The sequence below is a fragment of the Prinia subflava genome, chromosome 5 (assembly GCF_021018805.1).
Source record: "Prinia subflava isolate CZ2003 ecotype Zambia chromosome 5, Cam_Psub_1.2, whole genome shotgun sequence".
NCBI classification, from domain to species: Eukaryota; Metazoa; Chordata; class Aves; order Passeriformes; family Cisticolidae; genus Prinia; species Prinia subflava.
Window position 1 is genome coordinate 6,096,444 of NC_086251.1, and position 19,199 is coordinate 6,115,642.

The following is a 19,199-nucleotide window of genomic DNA, read 5'->3' on the forward strand; positions in this document are numbered from 1 at the left end:
CATAGAGACGGGCGAGCGGAGCGGCACGGACTGCGAGCCCCTCCCCTGGCAGCCAATGGGAAGGGCGGGCCGTGAGGGAGGCCGGGCGGTGATTGGCTGCCGCTAGGGGCGGGGCCGTGTTTGAACGGGACGCCGCGCGCGCGCGGCCGTTGGCGCTGAAGCGATGGCGGCGAAGGCGGCCGCGGCGGCGATGGGGCCTGCGGCGGCCGCGGCGCGGACGCTGGAGCTGCCCGCGGAGTGCGACCGGCGTCTGGCCCAATTCCTGCGGCAGGTGGACGAGAATGATATGGTGTGGCTGGATGAGATCTATGAGGAGGCGGTCAGGATGTTTGTCAGGTACCCGCATCCCGCTCCCCGCTAGGCCCCGGCTCCTACCGGCCACCCTCCGCACTGGTCCCTTGCTGATCTCCCTTTCCTCTCTAGTAACTACAACGAGGAGCTCGAGCTGATGCCCAAGACGCCGTCGCAGAAGAAACGGCAGCGGAGGAAGCGGCTGTCGGCCTTGCAGGAAGAAGAGCAGGAGCCCGGCAGGAAGCGGTGAGGGGCGGCGGGAGCGGGGATCGGGGAGCCCCCTTCGGGCAGGGCTGCGGAAAGGAAGGGCGCAGAGGGTGTCCTCGGGGCCTGGAGAAGGGAGGGAGCCCGTGGGAGGCTGAACGCACCTGCTGCCAAGGGTTGAGGGAACGGAGCATGTCCTGGCGATCCTCTCCTTTGTCCAATGGGAGTTCCCCTTCCTTCGTCCTGCGAGTCCCGCTGGTGTTAAAGGGTCAGACCCTGTGTGTGGGGCATCTCTCGGCCGAAAAACATTGGATTTCGATTCTCACGAGAAGTGCTTTTATGGTTGCCTGATTTTATTTTCCCCTGTTTCTGTTATCTTTCTGCTTTAAAATCATTACATCCCTTAATTACTGTTCGCATTAGCTGTTTTGTGCAGCTCTGTGTCTCCTGGGCCCGTCCCGGGTGTTTTGGCTCCATGCCTGTGTGTGCACAGAAGGACTTGGGGCTGTTCCCAACTCCTGTTCCCACCTAACCCACTGTTCCTGTGATCAGACTCTCCAGGAGGAGGAACAGCAGCCTCAGACCGGTGCCTTCTGTGCGATTTTCTCAGCGACTCCAGAACAAAGAAAACCTGGAGCTCAGCAGCGCCGAGGGCAAAGAAAACTTTCCACCACAGCGCGTGACACGGTCCCGGGCTGCAGCCTCTGCCGATAGCTCCAAGCTCTTGGTTCCTGAGACCCCTCCTGCCGTGCAGGCAGGAGGAAAGGATCCCTGGGTGGAAGCTGACCACGTTGGTACTGCAGTGCCTCTCCAGAGGAGTGGAGCAAAGCCGGCAGAGGTGCTCCCCACGAGCTCAGGGAATGGCTCTCCCAAGGAACAGGGTGTTCCCAAATCGCCGCTGGTGCCCACAGCCCCTGAGCTGGTGGTGCCCTGCACTCCTGAGGCCAGCCAGGCTGTGCCTGAGCTGCAGACGGCGAGGACAGCCAATGTCACTATCAACTTGAGCCCAGGGGCTGGGCTGGAGGACAGGGATGGCTCCCCATGGGAACACAACCAGGCTCAGGAGCCCTCCCAGCCCCTGAGGAACAGCCCGGGGACTCCGACTGGCTCCCGTCTCAGCCGCCGCTCTGTGCGCCGGAGCCTGATGGGGAAAGCGTCCCTGAGCCGCAGAACTTCCCTGGCAGAGAAATACTCCCTGGCCAGCAAGAGGGAGAGCATGATCCGGACATCCATCGCCAGGGCAGCGGGCAAGAAGAGGGCGGCTCAGAAGAGATCCGTGTCCTCCAGCTCCGTGGATGGTGAGTTTGGGTGTTGTGGGGGTGGTTCTGCTGCTGAGGAAAGCCATGTCCTGGGGCTGGGTCTTCAGTGTGGGGGTTGGAACTGAGTTTCCCGGGTTAGACAGGCTGCAATCCCTCATGGACGTTCTCCCTGGCTTTCTGGAGCCCTCTGTGAACACAGAAACCCAGGTAACTGAATTCAGCCTTGTAAATCGCCTGGGAAATCAGCAGCAGTGTCTCCATTTCAATTTAACCATTGCTGATTTGCTGAGAGAAGTTGCCAACCCTGCAATCCCAGGATGGTTTGGGTTGGAAGGACCTTAAAGATTGCCCAGGTTGCTCCAAGCCCCATCTAACCTAGCCTTGGACAATTCCAGAGATGGAACAGCCACAGCTTCTCTGGTCTTCTGGTCTTCCCAGTCTGTGTTGTGACAGCTGGCAAGGCTGAGAGGGATTTGGGGATCCCGAAGGGGTGATGGGTTCTCCTAGTGCCCTGCCTGTTTCCTTGCAAGGTGAGATTCCCACCGGTTCCCTTCTCCTTAGCAGGATCTGGCTGCTGGTTCTAGAGTTTATTTGAGAAGGGTTGATGGCAGAGGCAGATTTAGGCAATGACAGCCTCATCTAAACTGCGGGAATTATTAAACAAACAAGCCTGGAGAGTGACTCTTCATCAGGAACTGGAGTGACAGGACAAGGGGAAATGGGTTCAAACAGAAAGAGAGGAAATTTAGATGGGATATATGGAAGGAATTCTCCTGTTTGAGGGAGGCGAGGTCCTGGCATGTGTTGATAGAGAAGCTGTGGCTGCCCCGCCCCTGGAAGTGTCCAAGACCAGGTTGGACAGGGCTTGGAGCAACTTGGGCTAGTGCAATCTGTCCCTGTTCAAGGCATGGGGTGGGGCTGGATGAGCTTTGAGTCCCTTCTCACCCCAGCAATCTGTTGTTGTTTGATGCTGTGGTTGTTCATGGCAGGTTCTGGCTGTGCCGGAGCTTCTGAGCTCAGTGCAGCAGAGCCAGCTGGGCTGCTGGCTTGGGAAACAGCACTCCCACTGTAAATAAGGCTGGCTCTCACTGCTGTTGATGTCCAGTCAGGGCCCTGCAGATAAGCCCGAGGCCAAGCCCTGCCCCATTAATGCCAGCTCGTGGAATATCACCCTGAACTCATCCATAATTGAAAACTGCTTTCCTGCACTGGAGCTGCTGGCCACGTTCCTGCAGTGCCACCTGGATGTGCTCCTGTGCCCCACCCTGCCCCAGGGCAGGACAAACCCCTCTGCAGTGTCTGGAGGTCCTTGTCCCACCAGATCCTTGGCTGCATCCCAACCTTACAGCTCAGGTGTGTTTTTTCTTCTCCCACAGTCTCCAGCTCCATAAGTGTGCAAGAGGGTGAGGAAACTGTTGTCAAAACTGGGTGAGAATGCTTTCATTTATTTATCTTCAATACCCTGCTTGCAGGACTTTTTCATGGCCATTCTTGGGGTAAAATCCAAGTGGCTTCCTCAGTTTTGCTAAGCACAGCCCCTTTTGTCTTCCTTTTTTTTTCTAGGCCTCCTCCTGGACCCTCCACCCCCCGCAAGCAGGTAAGACTTGGGCAGGGATTAAAAGCATTTATGTCTGTGTGGATTTGGGAGAAAAATGTGTGGAATACACCTTATTGGGAAATTTGGGAGCTCTGGCTGTGGATTGTCAGTCTTTGTAACCTGTTCCGTAGCAGTGAGTGAGGAAGGCGCAGCACATCTGGCTCAGAGGTGCATGAGCCCATCCAAGCCTCTGTGATTCTGGTACTCAGACTAGGGAGAGTCTTAATCACAACATTCCAGAACCTGCAAAACTAAAACCAGCAAAGTTTTCTTTGGGGAATGAGCACCTGTGACCCATGGCTTTGGGTGCAGGTGGAGGTGTTCTGTCAGAAGGGTGTTACAGTCTCGGATGCTTTCCAAGGTTCTCTGACTCAAACACGGCCTTTCCTCTGTCATTTTCCTAAATCTGTTGAAATTGTTGCCTGACCTCAGGGTTGAGTCCTGCTTCCTTTTTAACCTCATGCTAGAGATCAGTGTGGGAAGATTCAGTCTCCGATCTTTACAGATAAAAAACCCTTATAGTTCAGGAAAGTTTGGTTCATCTGGTGTCACGGTTTGCACACTGTGTTTTTAAAGCTCCTTTTGATTTTTTGGTCAGACCCACAGGTAATTCAACACTTGTTAGTTTGGACACACAGAGAAATTTGTAAATATTGTTGAGGTCCACATTCCCTCCACATTTCTCACTGAGGAAGTAATCCCGGGATCATGTCACTGTTTTGTTCAGAATAAATTTCAATGAGCAGAACCTGAATTAATGGAGCAGAGCAATGACCTGAAGCACTTGTGAAAACAAGGAGAGCTGTTGTAGCTGTGCAGAAACTCAAAAAAAGCCAGTTTTTCTAGGCCCTGCAGAAGCAATTGGGGGGGGATGAATCCTCCATCGATCCCTTTTCTTCTCTTCCCAACGCAGCACTGTGAAGTGCTGAGCAGGAGGTAATGCTGGTGCTGCTAGCAGAGAGCAATTCCAGAACCACAGCCCATGATCCCAGCGGAGCATGCTGCAGCCTAAGTGCAGAGGCAGCGAGCAGCGATGGGCATCCCATGACAAACAGATAAATCATGGAAATGAGCCATTTGCCCGCTGTCTCCAGGCTCCCCATTCGTCACTGCTCAGGGAAATGGGCACGCTGGCTCTGGCCTGAGCTCCGGCAGCACGGATTTACAGCTTGGAAGGCTCCTGGCCTTAATAGTTGATGAGCTTGAGTTGAGTTTAAGCAGCGCAGATGCTCGTGTCTCTGATGATGATGCTCTGCCTCTTCTGATGATGCAGCATCCCAGGCTTTGCCAAGAGGTGGTTTGGCATTCCCTGGTGATGCTGCTGACCCGTGTCAGAACCACCCCATGATCTGAACCAGGAACGGGCCGTTTCCATGTGCAATTGTCCTGAAGCCCCTTTGCTTTTCCCACAGGATTTCGAAAACCCTCCGATGTCCCTTCGCTCCCACACAGTCAGCAAACACGGGCAGCCCCAGGAGACGAACAGCAGTGGTAATTCCAGAGGGTTTTGGGGCAGCACTTTGCGAAGTTATCATTTTGAGAGGCTGGCTGGGAAGCTGGAAAGATTGACTGGTTAATTTGAGAGTTCAATTTGAAAGATTAATTAATGTTTGATGAGCAGGGATTTGTTTCTGACAATTAGCAGTGAGAAAACTCCGTGCTGCAGTTATTTCCCTCCTGGCAAGCACATGGAGATGGATATAATGAGGCTGGAGGGTTGTGGGAGGCCCAGTTGAGCCCTGTTGCTGAAGCTGTGCAGAACCCAGACAGCTTTGGGCAGCTCTGGTTTGTCTGAAGTTTCCAGGTGGGAATGGTGCCATGTGAGCCAGGTCCTGCTGTGCCCACTCCTGCAGGTGGTTTTGCTGTTCAGTAAACTGCTGCATCCCTTCTCTGCTGTCACACCTGTGTTGGAGGGCACTTTTCCTGCTAGAACTCACCGTGTACCTGTTCTCTTTCAGAAAACAACTTAAATAGGAATGGGGAGACCCTGGAGCCACCCCAGAGTGCCAGGTATGTCCTGGTTGGAAGTGTCTGAGGCAGGCTGTGGTCCTGTTCCAAACAGTTTCAGTGCTGGGATGTTGTTCACTGGCCTCAGTGTTTGTGACCGTGAAACTTCTGCAAATAGGTTTTCCCTGCCTCCATGATTCTGTGATTTAATTTTTTATATTCTATTGCATTAGGATTTTATTGGCTAACTGCATGCACAGTCTTAGAATCACAGACTGATTTGGGTTTGAAGGGACATTAAAGCCCATCCACTTCCACCCCCTGCCATGTGCAGGGACACCTTCAACTATCCCAGGTTGCTCCAATCTGGCCGTGGACACTTCCAGGCATGGGGCAGCCACAGCTTCTCTGGGAAGCCTGTGCCAGGGCCTCCCCACCCTGGAATCTCTTAAGCCCAGGATAGTTTATGGCCCTTTCCAGCCCTGACTTGAAGGCATGGGGAGGATTTGCCTGGTGTGATGGGCTGTGCTGTCTCACAGGAGGAAGCCGAGCTACAAGAGAGCCGTGGATGAGCGCTACGACCACCAGCAGGCAGAGGAGGGAGGGCTGTCTCCTCTCAAGAGGAAGACCCCATCCCCAGTCCTCCCAGCCAGCAAGGTGAGTTCCTTGCAACCCTGGAATGCCTCACCAAGACCCTTTTTTACTCACTCCCACCAACTCTTTGCTATTCCTCCCACAGGTGGTGCGCCCGTTCAAAACATTCCTGCACACCGTGCAGAAGAACCAGCTCCTCATGACACCGAGCTCTGTGGGGAGGAATGGGGTCATAAAATCCTTCATCAGGTACAACACCCCTCTCCAGGCTGATCCCAAGGTAAGAGGAGGCTCTGCTCTAAGCCAGTACACGCTGGTTTCATTAAGTGCCTAACTTAAAGCACAACCATGAGAGGAGTTTTGCAACCCACTTGAAACCGAGTGATTTGAAGCAGTCTGTTTACACTTAAATAAATAAAATTTGGGTTAGTCAGCTTCCTGAAGAATTCCAGTTTGAACTCCAAGCTTTGTTCCTGCATCACTCCCCTGTGCTACTGGCAAGTAACAGAGATGAAAACTGGGAAACAGAAATCTCTAGTGAATTGTGAATGTTGAGTTGTATTGATAACTGAAGCCTGTAGATCCCAGGTCTCCTTTCTAGGACTTGTCTCCTGAGTGAGATTGAGCAAATACCTCTTAAATCCAAACTTTGGAGGATTTCCAAACCCTTGAGGCAGGAGGAAACATGAGGCTGTCCTGGATGTGGGGCCAGTCAGACAACTGCTGGTGTCCAGATCGAGTGAGCATCAGTATCACTGACAGATCCTGTTGGGACCAGCAGCACACCTTGGCTGGCTGCAGGCAGCTGCTTCTGCACTACCCCAGGGAGTTTTCCAGGCCCCTGGTTTTCCGAGCCAGGAGCAGTTTGGGAGGGAGGGATTTGAGAGCTAGTTCTAGACAAGGGTGTAGCTTCCTGGATTCACTCAGAGCCACGCTGGAAGCCATGTGCCAAGCAGGAATTATTCATATTCCTGATACCAAACAACTCACCTGCAAAGTAGGCAGCTCTGGGGATGGTTTTCCTTGAAGGAGAGCTGAGAGGGAGAAAGAGGAGGGCAGGATGCAGGAATTGGTATTCCTGCATCTAGCAGCCTAATGGCAGAGCTTCCTAGAGCTGTGCTCAGAGGTTGGCTGTGCTCCAGCAGGTCAGGGAAGGCCATTAGGAAGCAGTGAAGGATTCCAGCTTCAATCTCGTTGGGCCCCTGCTGGTGTTAATGTCAGTACTACAAAGGAGTTAATAGGATGAGAAGAGTCTTGTGGCTAGGAGTGCTTCCTCTGCTGCTGTCAGTTTGTGGAATGTTTTAGGTTTCATTCCAGTGCAGGCAGCTCCCCCTCAGGAGTTTTTCCATGTGGGAGCTAAACATAACTAAATAGCAGCAGAGCAATAAGATATAATTGTTAGTTTTATATTAACCAGGTTGGATGCTGACAGCACCCAGCATTTACAGCACAGAGCCCAGTGTAAAGGATTCCTTTGGATAATGCTCATGCTGATCTGTGGGTTTGTGCTGAGACCAGCCCTACTTTGGCATGGAGTGGGCTGATGTTAATCCATTTGCTGTGGTTGTAGTGGTGGCTGGATCTTGCTCCCCTGGCTGACAGTGTGACTAGGCTGGGTCAGGAAAAGGAGGAGGAAGCCCCTGTTTGGCTGGCACACGGAGCTGGCAGCGTGCCGGAGCGGGCTGGGAGCTCTCGGAGTGCTGGTGGTTCACCACCAGCTCGAGCCTCGTGGGAGGCACAGGCGCCAGCGGGAGCTCAAGGTGTTTCCTGGAGCACCATCTGTCCCCGTGCTCGCCGCAGGGAGCGGGAGCCATGCCAGGCATTAGCGCAGCTTGGGGGCTCCTTTGCACCAAAAGAAAGCATGGGGCTGGCTGCCTGCAATCCCTGAGGATGCTGCCTGGTCTTCCAGAGCCGATGCTCCTGTTTCAGCACTCCAGCTTCTCCTCTTGCTCACTGAGATTCACACCAGTGTTTTCCTTGTGTATGTCCATTCATGACCAGGTCACAGGCTGCCAGAGCTCTGCTCTAGGGCTGTCACCATCCCATATTCCTGCTGCCAGCTCCTTGCTGTCACCTCTGGGCCCAAAAGCAGCTGAGGTGGAAGGAGCACTGGCCAGTGGGTACAATGACTTTTCAATTCCCCTCAGGAAAAGGAGAGGCAGAAGCTGGAGACTCTGAGGAAGAAGCAAGAAGCTGAGCAGCTGAGAAGACAGAAGCTGGAGGAGGAGAAGAAACGGCGAGTTGAAGAAGCGAAGCTGTGAGTAGATGTGGTCACACTGCTCTTGGCACCTGTAGGTTCCTGTGTCCAGGTGTTTTATCTTGCTGGAGCTGTGCAAGCAGCAAACTCCTGTGGGCACAGGCAGTGTTTGTCCTTGGAGTATCTCTGGAATGCTGATACAAAGCATTGACTGTCCTTGCTGCCCACTGCTGCAGCTTTTTGTCTGGAGTCCCCACTTTCTGACAGAGCTTAAACATGGCTGGTGCTTAAATGAACGGGGAATTTGGGGCATTGAATTTCCTGCTGTGTGTCTTCTTGGCCTTGTGCTGAGCTAGGGGGAGTTCACCTGGCTGGAACACGATGGTGAGCTGGGCTGTGTCCTCAGGAAGCGCGAGGAACGCCTGCGCAAGGTGCTGGAAGCCCGGGAACGGGCAGAGGAGAGGGAGAAGGAGAGGAAGAGGAGGATCGAGGAGAAGATTGCGCAGTTTGATGAGAAGACTGAGAAGGTACAGCCCCTGCAGAGCTTATTTGTGACAGTCAGTAGCCACTGAGGCAGTTGGCACCACACAAATGTGCTCTCTGGAAAGAGGGGCACGGATTCAAGATTCTGCTTGGATTCTAGAGGCTGAACCAAAGAGTAGTTGAGTAAAGAACTTTCCAGAGCCTTGATGATCCTGAGGGACAGCCTTTCTCTGGCTACAGCAAATGGCAGCTGAACCTCTGTTTTTCCATAATCATGAATCTAAATGGGCTTTATTAATGCTCTGGTAGATGGGAGAAGGGCTTACAGTAGATAAAGGTGGCCTAATGGCCCCAAGGTTTTATCTGCTGTTTCTACTCCCAGCTAAGTAATAGCTGGACAGGGGAAAGCAAGCATCCTTCCTTTAGAGCTTTCCTCACATCCCAGACTTCCAGGCAATTTGTGCAGGGGCCTCATGGTCATTTGTCTGCTTTAATTATCCCCAGCTGCCTGTCTGCGTGGCTCTGAGGTTGTATTCCAATGGCTTTGTGGGACTGGATGTGTAAACCCCAGGATGAGGTCAGCTCTTCCTGGGAGGGTGTAAAATGTGGTCATTGCCCTAAATATGACCTTTTTAAGGCAGAGCACATGCCCCCTTGGTTGCTGGGGGAAAAGGAGGGAGGGTTTGCCCTGTGCGGGGTCCTGCTGTGCTGTCCTACCTGAGACTGGGTCTGTGTGTGCTCCAGGTGCGAGAAGAAAGGCTGGCAGAGGAGAAGATCAAGAAGAGAGTGGCTGCCAGGAAGATGGAGGAAGCTGAGTCCCGGCGCAGACAAGAGGAGGAGGCCAGGAGACAAAGAGCTCTGCAGCAGGTGTGTGTGTGGGCCTGTTCTGTCTCACAGGACAGGGGATCCACCTGCCTCAGGCATTGGGAATTTACCCCCGAGATGTTTCCCTGCCATGTAGCGATGGGGATTTGGGTCAAGTGAAGGGTTCCTGGTGCTGTCCCCTGGAGCCTGCTCCTGTCAGGTAAATAACTCCTGCCTGGGCTTACAGGAGGAGGAGGAGGAACGCCGACGCAGGGAGCTGATGCAAAAGAAGAGGGAAGAGGAGCAGGAGCGTGCCCGGAGAATCGCTGAGCAGAGGCTGGCAGAACAGGAGCGGGAGAGACAGTTGGCTGCAGAGAGAGAACTGGAGAGGAAGAGGGAGCAGGAACGGATCCAGGCAGAAAAGTAAGGCAAAATCCCTGTTTATGTACCAAATTCTGTGCTGGGATTGAAATGCAGCCAGAGCAGAGGGCAGGAGTGGAAGGCTGGAGCAGCAGGGAGCTGCAGTGACCCGGCAGCACAGCTCTGGACTGCTGCTGGTGCTGTGCTGCCAAGGAGGAGCTCTGGGCTCAGGGATGTCAGGAGTGTTGTGGGGAGCACCTGAAGAGCTGTGAGCACGGGAGGGCCCTGGTGTGGTTCTTTGAGTGAGGGCCTGTGCTGTGGTTCCCAGGCTCCGGGAGCAGCAGGAGAAGGCTGCCCGCTTGCAGAAGGAAGCAGCAGCTGCTAAGGAGCGACTCCGCAAGGAGATGGAGAAGAAGGAGGTAAGTGATTGATTTTGGGAAGGGATAGAGCCACACAGTCTGGCCTCAGCAGCTGTTGCTGTTGGAGCAGCTCAGCTGAGTTGCTGTGGGGAGCCCTGAAGAGCTGCTGTGGCACTTCTGAGCAGGAAGTCGGACCTGTTTGGCACGGTTACTACGATACCATGGGGAGACATGGCCTCTAAAAATACTGTTTACTAGTCTAGAAAGAGGCCAAGATCAGTAGCACAGACTTCTGCAGGTGGTCAGCTGGTTTCTGTTATCATAGCCCCAAGATAAAGTCAGCAGCAAGTTTTCCAAGGTGGGAGGCCCTGGCTTTGTCAGGGAAAGGCAGCTGATGCTCTGGCATGGGGGTCAGTGTGTTGTGCCCTTCTGAGGAAGCTGCACATGTCCCAAGCACTCCTCAGCAGCACGAAGAACAGCTGTAATGAGATGCTTGGATATTTTGCTGGCCACAAAGATGGATGGCTGGGTTGGCAGTGTAGTCCCTAAGGGTAATCCCGTGGGTGTCGCTTGGCAGCAGGAGCAGCAGATGCTGGCGGAGAAGAAGAGGCAGGAGGAAGAGCAGAAGAAACTGTCAGAGGAGCAAAAGGCCAAACACAACGCCCAGGCACTACTCCTGGAGAACAAGGAGGTAACTGGTCCTTAGGGGCGACAGCACAGTTCAGTCCCAGCAATGACCCACTCTTGCTTCGGGCAGTTCCACCCTCTGCTCTTACCTGCTTTTCCAATAACACAGGAATTCTGTAAATCCTGATTATCTGCGGTTGACTGCATGAATATTTCAAAGATGGATGGAAGGGAAGCAGGAGGGATTGGACAGGGTTCCTGGGTGTAGGTAAGACAGCAGCTTTTGGAGCTGTCTTAAGTGCCTCTTAAATACTCAGGGGCAAGACCTCAGGATCAGAAAGTGCTTAAAGTTTTATTTAGGGTCAAATTTGCCACAAGGTGGCAGCAGAGCCAGTGGAATGGTGGTGGATTAGCACAGGAAAATCCTGCGGGGGTGTGTTCATGTCCTAAACATTGACAACAAACACCTGGCTCTTGTCTCCTTGCAATGCTCAGAATCTCAATCTTTAAGTGCAGGACTGATGGGTGGGAGTTAATGTCACTAGACCCAAAGCCATGAGGGGGTTCTCTGGTAAAGAAGGACAACTGTGTCCAACTCTCCAGAGACTCATTTCCTTATTGAAAATTGAATTTCTGCTGAAAATTTCCAGTTGAAAAGCCTGAAATTCACACTTGTAGGTTTTCTCCTGCCCTTACTCTTCCCGCCCGTGCTGCTCCCATTAGCGTGAGCTCGATTTGGCTGAGCTGGTGGGCAGGTTCTCTGTACAGCAGTTAGCAGTTTTATATCATTAATCAAGCCCAGAAGTTGGTTTGCAGAGTGTTTAGAGCATGTGACTCTGCTCCAGTGACATCAAACCTTCAGTTAACCTTGGCTTGACTGGGGTGGAGCTCTGTTCTATTAGATCCCGTTAGATTAATCTATTGCTATGTGCTCATGCCACAGATGGCAAGTTAATTAGCGTAATTAAACAGGAGAAGGCCATGTACAGCCATCATTGGGTCACAGCTTTGGAACTTGGGTCAAGCTCTTGTGTCCAAACCTGAGAACTGCCAGACTCAGGGGTTGCTATGAGGTGACAGAGCATGAGGTGGGGACGAGCTGGTCCTGCTGTAGCTTGGAGCCTGATGGTGCTGCTGCATCCAACACCTGTGGAATTTCCCTTCTAGAATTCCCCTGCCTGCAACTCCTACGAGATGACTCCGCAGAGCAGGAAGGAGTTCAAGGTGCCTATGACAAACTCCAACGACTACGGGATGGACCTGAACAGCGACGATTCGACAGATGACGAGAGCCACCCACGCAAGCCCATCCCTGCCTGGGCCACTGGTATGTGTGTGTGGAGGGGTGTGTGTGTCCAGGGCCCTTAGCAGACTGTGGGACCTGTTGTGGGGCTTTGCCCAGTTTGTCCTGCCTGTAGGAGTGTGAAGTACTCCAGCACTGAATGAGCACTTCTGTGTCCAAGACCGGACAGGAGCTTGGAGCAGCCTGATATAGTGGAAGGTGTCCCTGCCTGTGGTAGGGGGTTGGAATTGGATGAGTTTTAAAATCCCTTCCAACCCAAACCATGCCATTATACTATGTGGAATCAGAGGCTCCTCCAATACTTGGGGATCTTGTCACAATGTAATGGGGGATAAATCCACTGCTAAGCTGGCTTGGAGTGATGAGAGATGAGCAGAGCAGGGACACGCTGCACACAACAGCCTATACAGCAACCCCCATCTGTTCCCACAGGGCATCAGCTCATGCAGCTTGTGACACGGCAGTACTACAACCCCATTGACCAGGACGCGCTGTTCGGGGCCATTTCCAGCCCCAGGCTGGAGCACATCTTCTACAAGAGCAAGCCCCGCTACTTCAAGCGCACCAGCTCGGCCGTGTGGCACTCCCCGCCCACCGTGGCGGCCAAGCCAGCCCTGGGGCTGCCCTGCAGCCTCAAGAAGCCCTGAGGTGAGCACAGGCGTGCAGCAGGTGTGCCTTCCTGTCTCCAGGTGAGGAAGGAGTAACTCTTCACTTCAAGTATTTAGGTTCTAGCGTTGAATAAATGGCAGCTTTTCCTGGGTTCCTGCGCCTGGTTTGCGGGGCTCGTTTCTGTCAGGCCAAGCCACGAGGTGCTGCCCTGGGAAGTGCCTCTCTCTTATCCTTAGCTTGAAGCTGGCACAGACTCAGACCTTCAGCAGAGGGGTGTCACCTGGAGCTGTGGGATCCCCCCTCTCTGTCACACAGGCCTGGCAGCACCTGCCGTCAGTTGTACATATGTGCTGCCCTTGAGGCCCGTGACAGCCAGGAACCTGCACCAGGGCACAGTCCGGCCTGCTCCACTGCTCTGCTCAGGAAGGTGTTCCCAGGTGTGCTCCTCATCTCCTGCAATCCCAAAGGGATTCATCGCTGTTTCCCTCCCACCTGTGTGGTGGTGTCCATCAGCTCGGCACGGCTGACGTTGGCACAGCTGGGTCTCAGTGACGTTCTGTGAGCTGTGGAGAGACGTGACCAAGGTGTGACCATGTCCCCGAGGACCTGCAAGTGTGTGAACCAGCTCTAGGCCTCGATAGGAGAAACTCTGCAAGGGTTCTGGCAGACTTTTTTTGTTTCTCAGTGAAATTGCATTTGTGAGGCCAGATGGGATCGAGAGGACGTTTGTAACCTTAATCCCTCTTGTTCACCCTTGGCTGCAGCTCAGCATCAGCTCGTTGTTTCTCAGCCTGTTTAGCACTTCTTGTTCAGTGAGCCGCTGTTAACCAGACTTTGGCCAACCCAATTCCATTGAACCAAAAATTCCATCTCAGCCTTCCCATTCCAGGAGCCCGTGGTGGTTTAGTCATTCCTTCTGCACCCAGCCCAGCCCTGTAAAACCCCTGTAGAGACTGTGTGTGTTTCTGTAGCCAACACACTGTTTGCCAGCAAACGTTCTTCAAAAGATGTGTTTTGTATTTAAATACACTGGTGTCTGTATTCTGGGGCTGCTCTGTACGCGCACATCTGTATCTGTGGAGTGTCTGTGCTTCTGGGGTTGCTCTGTAGATCCAGGTCTGTGCCCATGGAGGGCCTGTGTTTCCATGGCTGTCCTGTGCTTCCAGGTCTGTATCCATGCTACTGTGATTTCTTGTACAAAAGCTTCTGAGCTGGCCAAACACTTGGATAAAGTGAGTTTAATCATCTCTGGGCTCCTCACAGCTTTTTGTTACAGAAATTGAGGGTTTGGAGTCTCTTTTGTGCCGATTCCTTGTGGCAAGAATGTCCTGTCTGGGGAGAACTTCTCATTGCCAATGGAAAATCTGTGTCCCTGCAGGTTCCCCAGCACTTTGTTGAACCAAATGGAGGCATTTGGTGCCTGATTTTTAAGGTTTGGGACCCTTGTGGCTGTGGGTCCATCGCTCAGTGCCCAGCCCCTGTCCCCGTGCTGTCAACCTGGCTACAACTGGGACCCCCCTGTGTGCCGGGCCAGCTCAGGCACAGACAGGGACAACACTCAATTCAACTCACACATAATTTATTAGTGACAAAGGGGCTGTCTCCAGGCACGAGGGGATGTCACCCAGGTGGGGGGATGACACAGTGTCACTGGGCTGGGGAGGCAATGGGGAAGGGGGGTTTGAACATGGTGTGACCCGGTGTGGGGACAAGGTGTCCTCACGTTGGGAAGGACACACGAAGTGTCCTCATGTATGTGCAGGGACTCACAGGGTCCAGGTCTGTCCCCAGAGGTGTAACAGGGCCAGTGTGGCACGTCCCTGTCCCTCATCCTACCCGCGCTCGCAGATGAGCTCGACGACGCTGTGCTCCATGGGGACGGGGTCCAGGCAGCGGTGGGCGGCGCTGGCGGCCACCTCGTCCAGCAGCCCCTGCACCACGCGCTCGTCGGAGGCGAAGCGCCACAGGTAGAGCTGCAGGTAGTGCCCGTCCACCTGCACCTGCTGCAGCCCGAAGCGCCCCAGTGTGCGCAGCCGCACGCACTCCAGCAGCGTCTTCAGGCTGATCTTGATGATCCCCGTCAGCACCGACACCTGTGTGGGGGGACAGCGGGGACATGTGGCACACGGGCACAGGGATGGTGTCCACACAGGATGTGGGGGGGGCCTTGTCCTGACTGCCACTCCCCAGGAACTTCTGAGCATGGGGACATGTGGCACATGAACACCCTTGGCCTTGTTGCTACACAGATCCCCCTCCTCCCACCACAGTCCTGATACCTAGGACAGGGGACACTGGGGACATCCTTGTCCTGGTTGTCAGCTCCCAGGGACCCCCTGAGCCCTGACACCAGAGCCATGTGCCAGTGGGAAGATGGGCAGTTTGGCACCTCTAGGGATATTTAGGGACATGGTGCTGTCCCCATGACCTCACCTTGTTGAACTCAACAGGGCTGAAGATGTCAATGCGCTCAGAGAAAAGCTTCTGGATGTTGCTGAGCAGATGGGTGTCCATGGGGGCACTGAGGACATGGACACAGGGACAGTCAGGGACTTGACAGAGCCAGGGATGCGGGGACAGGGCCACAGGGACCATTAGTGCCATGGAGAGGGTCAGAGGATGCAGGGATGGTTTTGGGGACAGAAAAGCAGGGGAATGTCCCAGGACATGGAGGGACAAGAAAGCTGAGGGACACAAGGGCCATACGGATCACCAGGGGATTCTGGGACAGTTGTAAGGAACACAGGAATTGTTGGGACAAACACAGATCATCATTAGGACAGTGTGGGGATATGAAGACAGCTAAGGGCTATCAAGATAGTGGGAGGGTATTGGAACAGTCTGGGAACGTGAGGAGGGTGACAGGGAAGATGCAGTGGATACTTGAGGAATTACAGGGAGCCTGGAAGTGCTAGGGTGACGCGGGGGTGGCAGGGCTGACCTGGGGGTGTAGCTGGGGGCATAGCGGCCGGGTGCCCGCGAGCTGCTGTAGACGGAGAAGGCACGTCTGCTGGAATCGCTGCTCTGCGCCCGCCTCACCCCCTCCTCAAAGAGCTGCCCCACCTGTGGGTGGCACCACACCTCAGCACCCACAGCCGCCTCCTGGGAGCCCCCAAACCAGCCAGCATCCCTCAAAGTCTTTGCGACCCTCCCATACCCTCCCAGGATCCCCTAAGAGCCACACAGGGATCTTTGGCAAACCCCTTGGACACCAGGGGTGTCCAAGCCCCTCGGCCCCGGTGTCAGCCTGACCTGGACGTCGATGGCGGTGATGTCCTCCACCACGCGCTTCATGACGGCGCGCACATTGCGGGGCTCGACCGTGCCCAGCCAGTCGCGCGTCTCGACGCTCTTGCGCAGCATCTGCGCCACGGCCGCGCCCTGCACCTGCACGTAGTGGTCCAGCAGCCGCTGCGCCGCCGCCCGCGCCTCCGCACACAGCGCCGGCCCTGGTGTCACCGCCGGCCCCGAGTCCTGCGGGACACGCACAGCTGGGAGTAGCCCCCCGCCTCCTCTGCAGCACTGTCAGCGCTGGGAATACGAGGGGCAAGGGGACATGCAGAGATGGCCCCCCTCCCTGTGACATCTGATGTCCTGGGGGCACAGGGACTTTGGGGACAGATGGGACACTGCCTGAAGCACCACCACCGCCCCTCTTACATGTCCTTGGGGCTTCAGGGGCTCTTGAGGCCATGCAGAACCCTCCTGAACATCCCCTGGGGACATTCAAGATACCCCTTAGGGCCATTTAGAGGCTCACCTGGGGCGGGAACTGCTCATCGGTGAGGGTGAGGATGTAGCTGATGGTGGAGTTCTCGTAGTCCAGGCAGAGGCGGGCGAGGAGCAGCAGCAGGGCTGGGGGGGCAGCGGGAGCTCCCCGCTCAGCCGGGCCATCAGCGAAGCCACGGGCCGTGCGGCACAGCCAGCGCACGAAGGCCACCACCAGTCCCTCACGCACTGCTGTCACACAGAACTCCCCCTGTGCCACAAATGCAGGGGGTGTCACATCCCAAAATCCCCAAAACTGCCCTTTGCCACCCACAGATTGCTCCAGTGACCGCCAAAATGCCCCCAGTCCACTCAGCCTGTCCAGTGCCCCCCAAAGCGCCCCACCCTGTGGTGCCCCACCTTGAAGTAGGGCAGGCTGGCGAAGGCGACATCCCTGGCGGTGAAGAGCTGCACATAGGCCAGCACGGCCTTGAGCTGGCCCAGCACAGAGGCGGCCAGCGTGGCCAGCAGGTCGGGCAGGCCGGGCCCCTCTTTGCCGGGGGGCCGGGGGGCAGCCAGCGCCTGGCGCACGTCTCCCAGGCAGCCCAGGAAGAAGGTCTGCAGGGCGCGCAGGTAGCGGTCGACGCGCTCGCGGGCGGCCCGGGCCACCAGCGCGGCGGCGGCGTCAGCGCCCGCGGGCAGCAGCTCGAGCAGCGCGCGCAGCCGGCGGTGGAAGCGGTCGAGCGCCCGCACCAGCAGGGACGTGTCGCCCAGGCCACGCTCCAGCGCCAGCCGCCGCTCCAGCAGCGCGAAGTAGCGGGCGGCCAGCGCGGCGGCGAAGGGCTCCAGGCGCCCCGTGTCACCACCGAACAGCGCACGGTACGAGCCGGCCAGCTGGCACAGCGTGCCCACGAAGGCCGAGCTGCCGCGGTCCACGAAGTCCAGGATGTCGGAGGCGGGCGGCGGCGGCGTGGTGGCCGTTCCCGAGGGGTCGGCCGCGGGCAGCTCAGCCTCCAGTGCCGCCAGCTCGGCCTCGAGGCGTGCGCCCGCCTGGCTCAGGAACTCCTCACTCAGCTCCTCGGCCGGCTCCTCCAGCTGCAGCAGCATCTCCACGCACTCGGTGAGTTCCTTGGGGTCCAGTGTCTCCTCCCTGGGGGGAGATTAACAGTGACACGGCAGAAAACAGGGAATAAGAAATAGGAATCATCAGGAGGCTCCAGAGTGAACACCCCAAACCCGCAGCTCCCAGCGCTGCCCTCAGCAGGCCCCAGAGCGGACGCACCGGAGGCGTGTGCGGAGGCGCTGGGCCAGCTCGGCCATGATGGCATGGCTCTCGTCCTCGATGGCGCGGAAGGAGGGCAGGTGGCGGTAGTGGCGCAGGACGGCGCGGGCGCGGGCGTGGCAGCGCAGGGCGCGAGCGGGCTCCGTCCCCGCCCAGCACCGCAGCCGCCCCGGCACCTCCACCAGCGCCTGCAGCTTCCGCAGCAGCGCCTGCACCCCTGCGGGGACACGGGGGCGCGGTGAGGGAGAAACAAACGGAGCAGGATGAGACATGGCGGTGGGCCCATCTGCTGGACACCCACCCCTAGATCTGCCCCACACGATTGATCCCAATCAGCCTCTGTGGGTCTGTCCCCCCGGGTGGCCCCGCTCCGTACCGGCCAGCTGGGCGCCGCGGCGGTGCCGGTCCTGCAGCGCGGCGCTGACACGGGCGCTCGAGGCGCTGATGGCAGCCATGTTGGCTGCCAGGTCGTCCATCTCCGCCTCCATGTGCCGGAAATCCACCTTCATCTTCCGGATGGTGTCTGGGGAACACCAGTCAAGCCCCAAGTCCCTCAGCTGCCTGGGACCGCCCCCCCCGGCCTGCCCAGGATTAACACACCACAACCATAACCCTCAGAGAAGGCTGGTTACTCGAGTGGCTGCCATTGGTGTTCAGAGTGACCCACCACATTCCCCAGGGCAGCTTCCCAGTGCTGCCAGAGTGAACACCCCCAAATCTCTATTTCCCATTGCTGCCATCAGCAGGCTCCAGAGTGAACACCCCGAAATCCCCATTTCCCATCGCTGCCATCAGCAGGCTCCAGAGTGAACACCCCGAAATCCCCGTTTCCCGTTGCTGCCATCAGCAGGCTCCAGAGGGAACAGCTCACCAGTGGCGGAGATGAACTTGTTGTAGTTCTCGTAGAGCAGGGTCTGCATGTCACTGTCCAGGGCGCGGATCTCCCGGCCCAGCGCGGCCTCGCGGGCCAGGAGCTGCCCCAGGGGACACTCGCTGCGCACCTGGGGGGACAAAGAATGCACATCTGCCCCTGCTCCCCGCACCTCAGGACCATTCCTGAGCACCTCAGGACCATTCCCACGGGGAATCAGTGTCCACAGCGAAGCACATCCATAAGGTTCCCGAAGATTCTCTTTCTGGGATCCCCTCAGGATACTGGGGGCTCGAAGGTTCTGGGGACCCTGCGGTCCTCCTCCGCCAGGGTTGGGGCCACCACCCACCGAGATGCCCCGTGACGAGGCCCCGCGGGGACTTCCCGGGGCCCACCGGAGTCCCGGAGCCCTCGCCAAGATGGGGGTGTCCGCGGGAGGGTCTCCTCGGTCACCTTGTTCATGAACACCTCCGGGTCGAAGTGGGGCCCGTCGATGTCGGTGGGGTCCGGAGCCACCTCGCCCGCCTCGGCAGTGGACGGGGCATAGTAGCGCTGGAGTGGCCCGTGGGGACGCCGCCACCCGCCGCCGCCGGTGCTCCCGCCGGTGGCCTCGGGGCTGCCTGCGGGCCCGCTCCCGGCCCCGCTCGCCGCTGTCACCGCCGCCATCGCGCCGCCGCTTCCGCCACACCAGCCACTTCCGGCCT

The 19,199-nt window shown here is 56.6% G+C and overlaps 2 protein-coding genes across 3 annotated transcripts; one reads left to right on the forward strand and one right to left on the reverse strand.

The window, feature by feature from the left end:
* Positions 1 to 54: 54 nt before the first annotated feature.
* INCENP (inner centromere protein) lies at positions 55 to 14,061 on the forward strand. 2 transcript variants are annotated; one of them, XM_063397843.1, is made up of 17 exons: positions 55 to 336; positions 424 to 537; positions 1,048 to 1,793; positions 3,131 to 3,182; positions 3,318 to 3,351; positions 4,764 to 4,842; positions 5,310 to 5,361; positions 5,838 to 5,955; positions 6,038 to 6,172; positions 8,040 to 8,149; positions 8,496 to 8,616; positions 9,317 to 9,439; positions 9,624 to 9,799; positions 10,065 to 10,155; positions 10,676 to 10,786; positions 11,890 to 12,049; positions 12,458 to 14,061. In XM_063397843.1, the coding sequence occupies exons 1-17, from the start codon at positions 164 to 166 to the stop codon at positions 12,670 to 12,672; spliced, it is 2,610 nt and encodes an 869-aa protein (XP_063253913.1). In that variant the 5' UTR covers positions 55 to 163; the 3' UTR covers positions 12,673 to 14,061. The 2 variants fall into 2 exon arrangements, with proteins under 2 accessions (XP_063253913.1, XP_063253912.1); XM_063397842.1 differs by having other exon boundaries at positions 60 to 336; positions 10,673 to 10,786.
* A 135-nt stretch (positions 14,062 to 14,196) lies between these two features.
* VPS51 (VPS51 subunit of GARP complex) lies at positions 14,197 to 19,197 on the reverse strand. Its single transcript, XM_063397844.1, has 10 exons — positions 18,949 to 19,197; positions 18,496 to 18,625; positions 18,001 to 18,147; positions 17,625 to 17,841; positions 16,763 to 17,492; positions 16,395 to 16,613; positions 15,887 to 16,108; positions 15,576 to 15,697; positions 15,068 to 15,155; positions 14,197 to 14,727 (listed from the first exon to the last, which is right to left on the reverse strand). Exons 1-10 carry the CDS (start codon positions 19,159 to 19,161, stop codon positions 14,467 to 14,469), a joined length of 2,349 nt encoding a protein of 782 aa, XP_063253914.1. The 5' UTR covers positions 19,162 to 19,197; the 3' UTR covers positions 14,197 to 14,466.
* Positions 19,198 to 19,199: the final 2 nt, after the last annotated feature.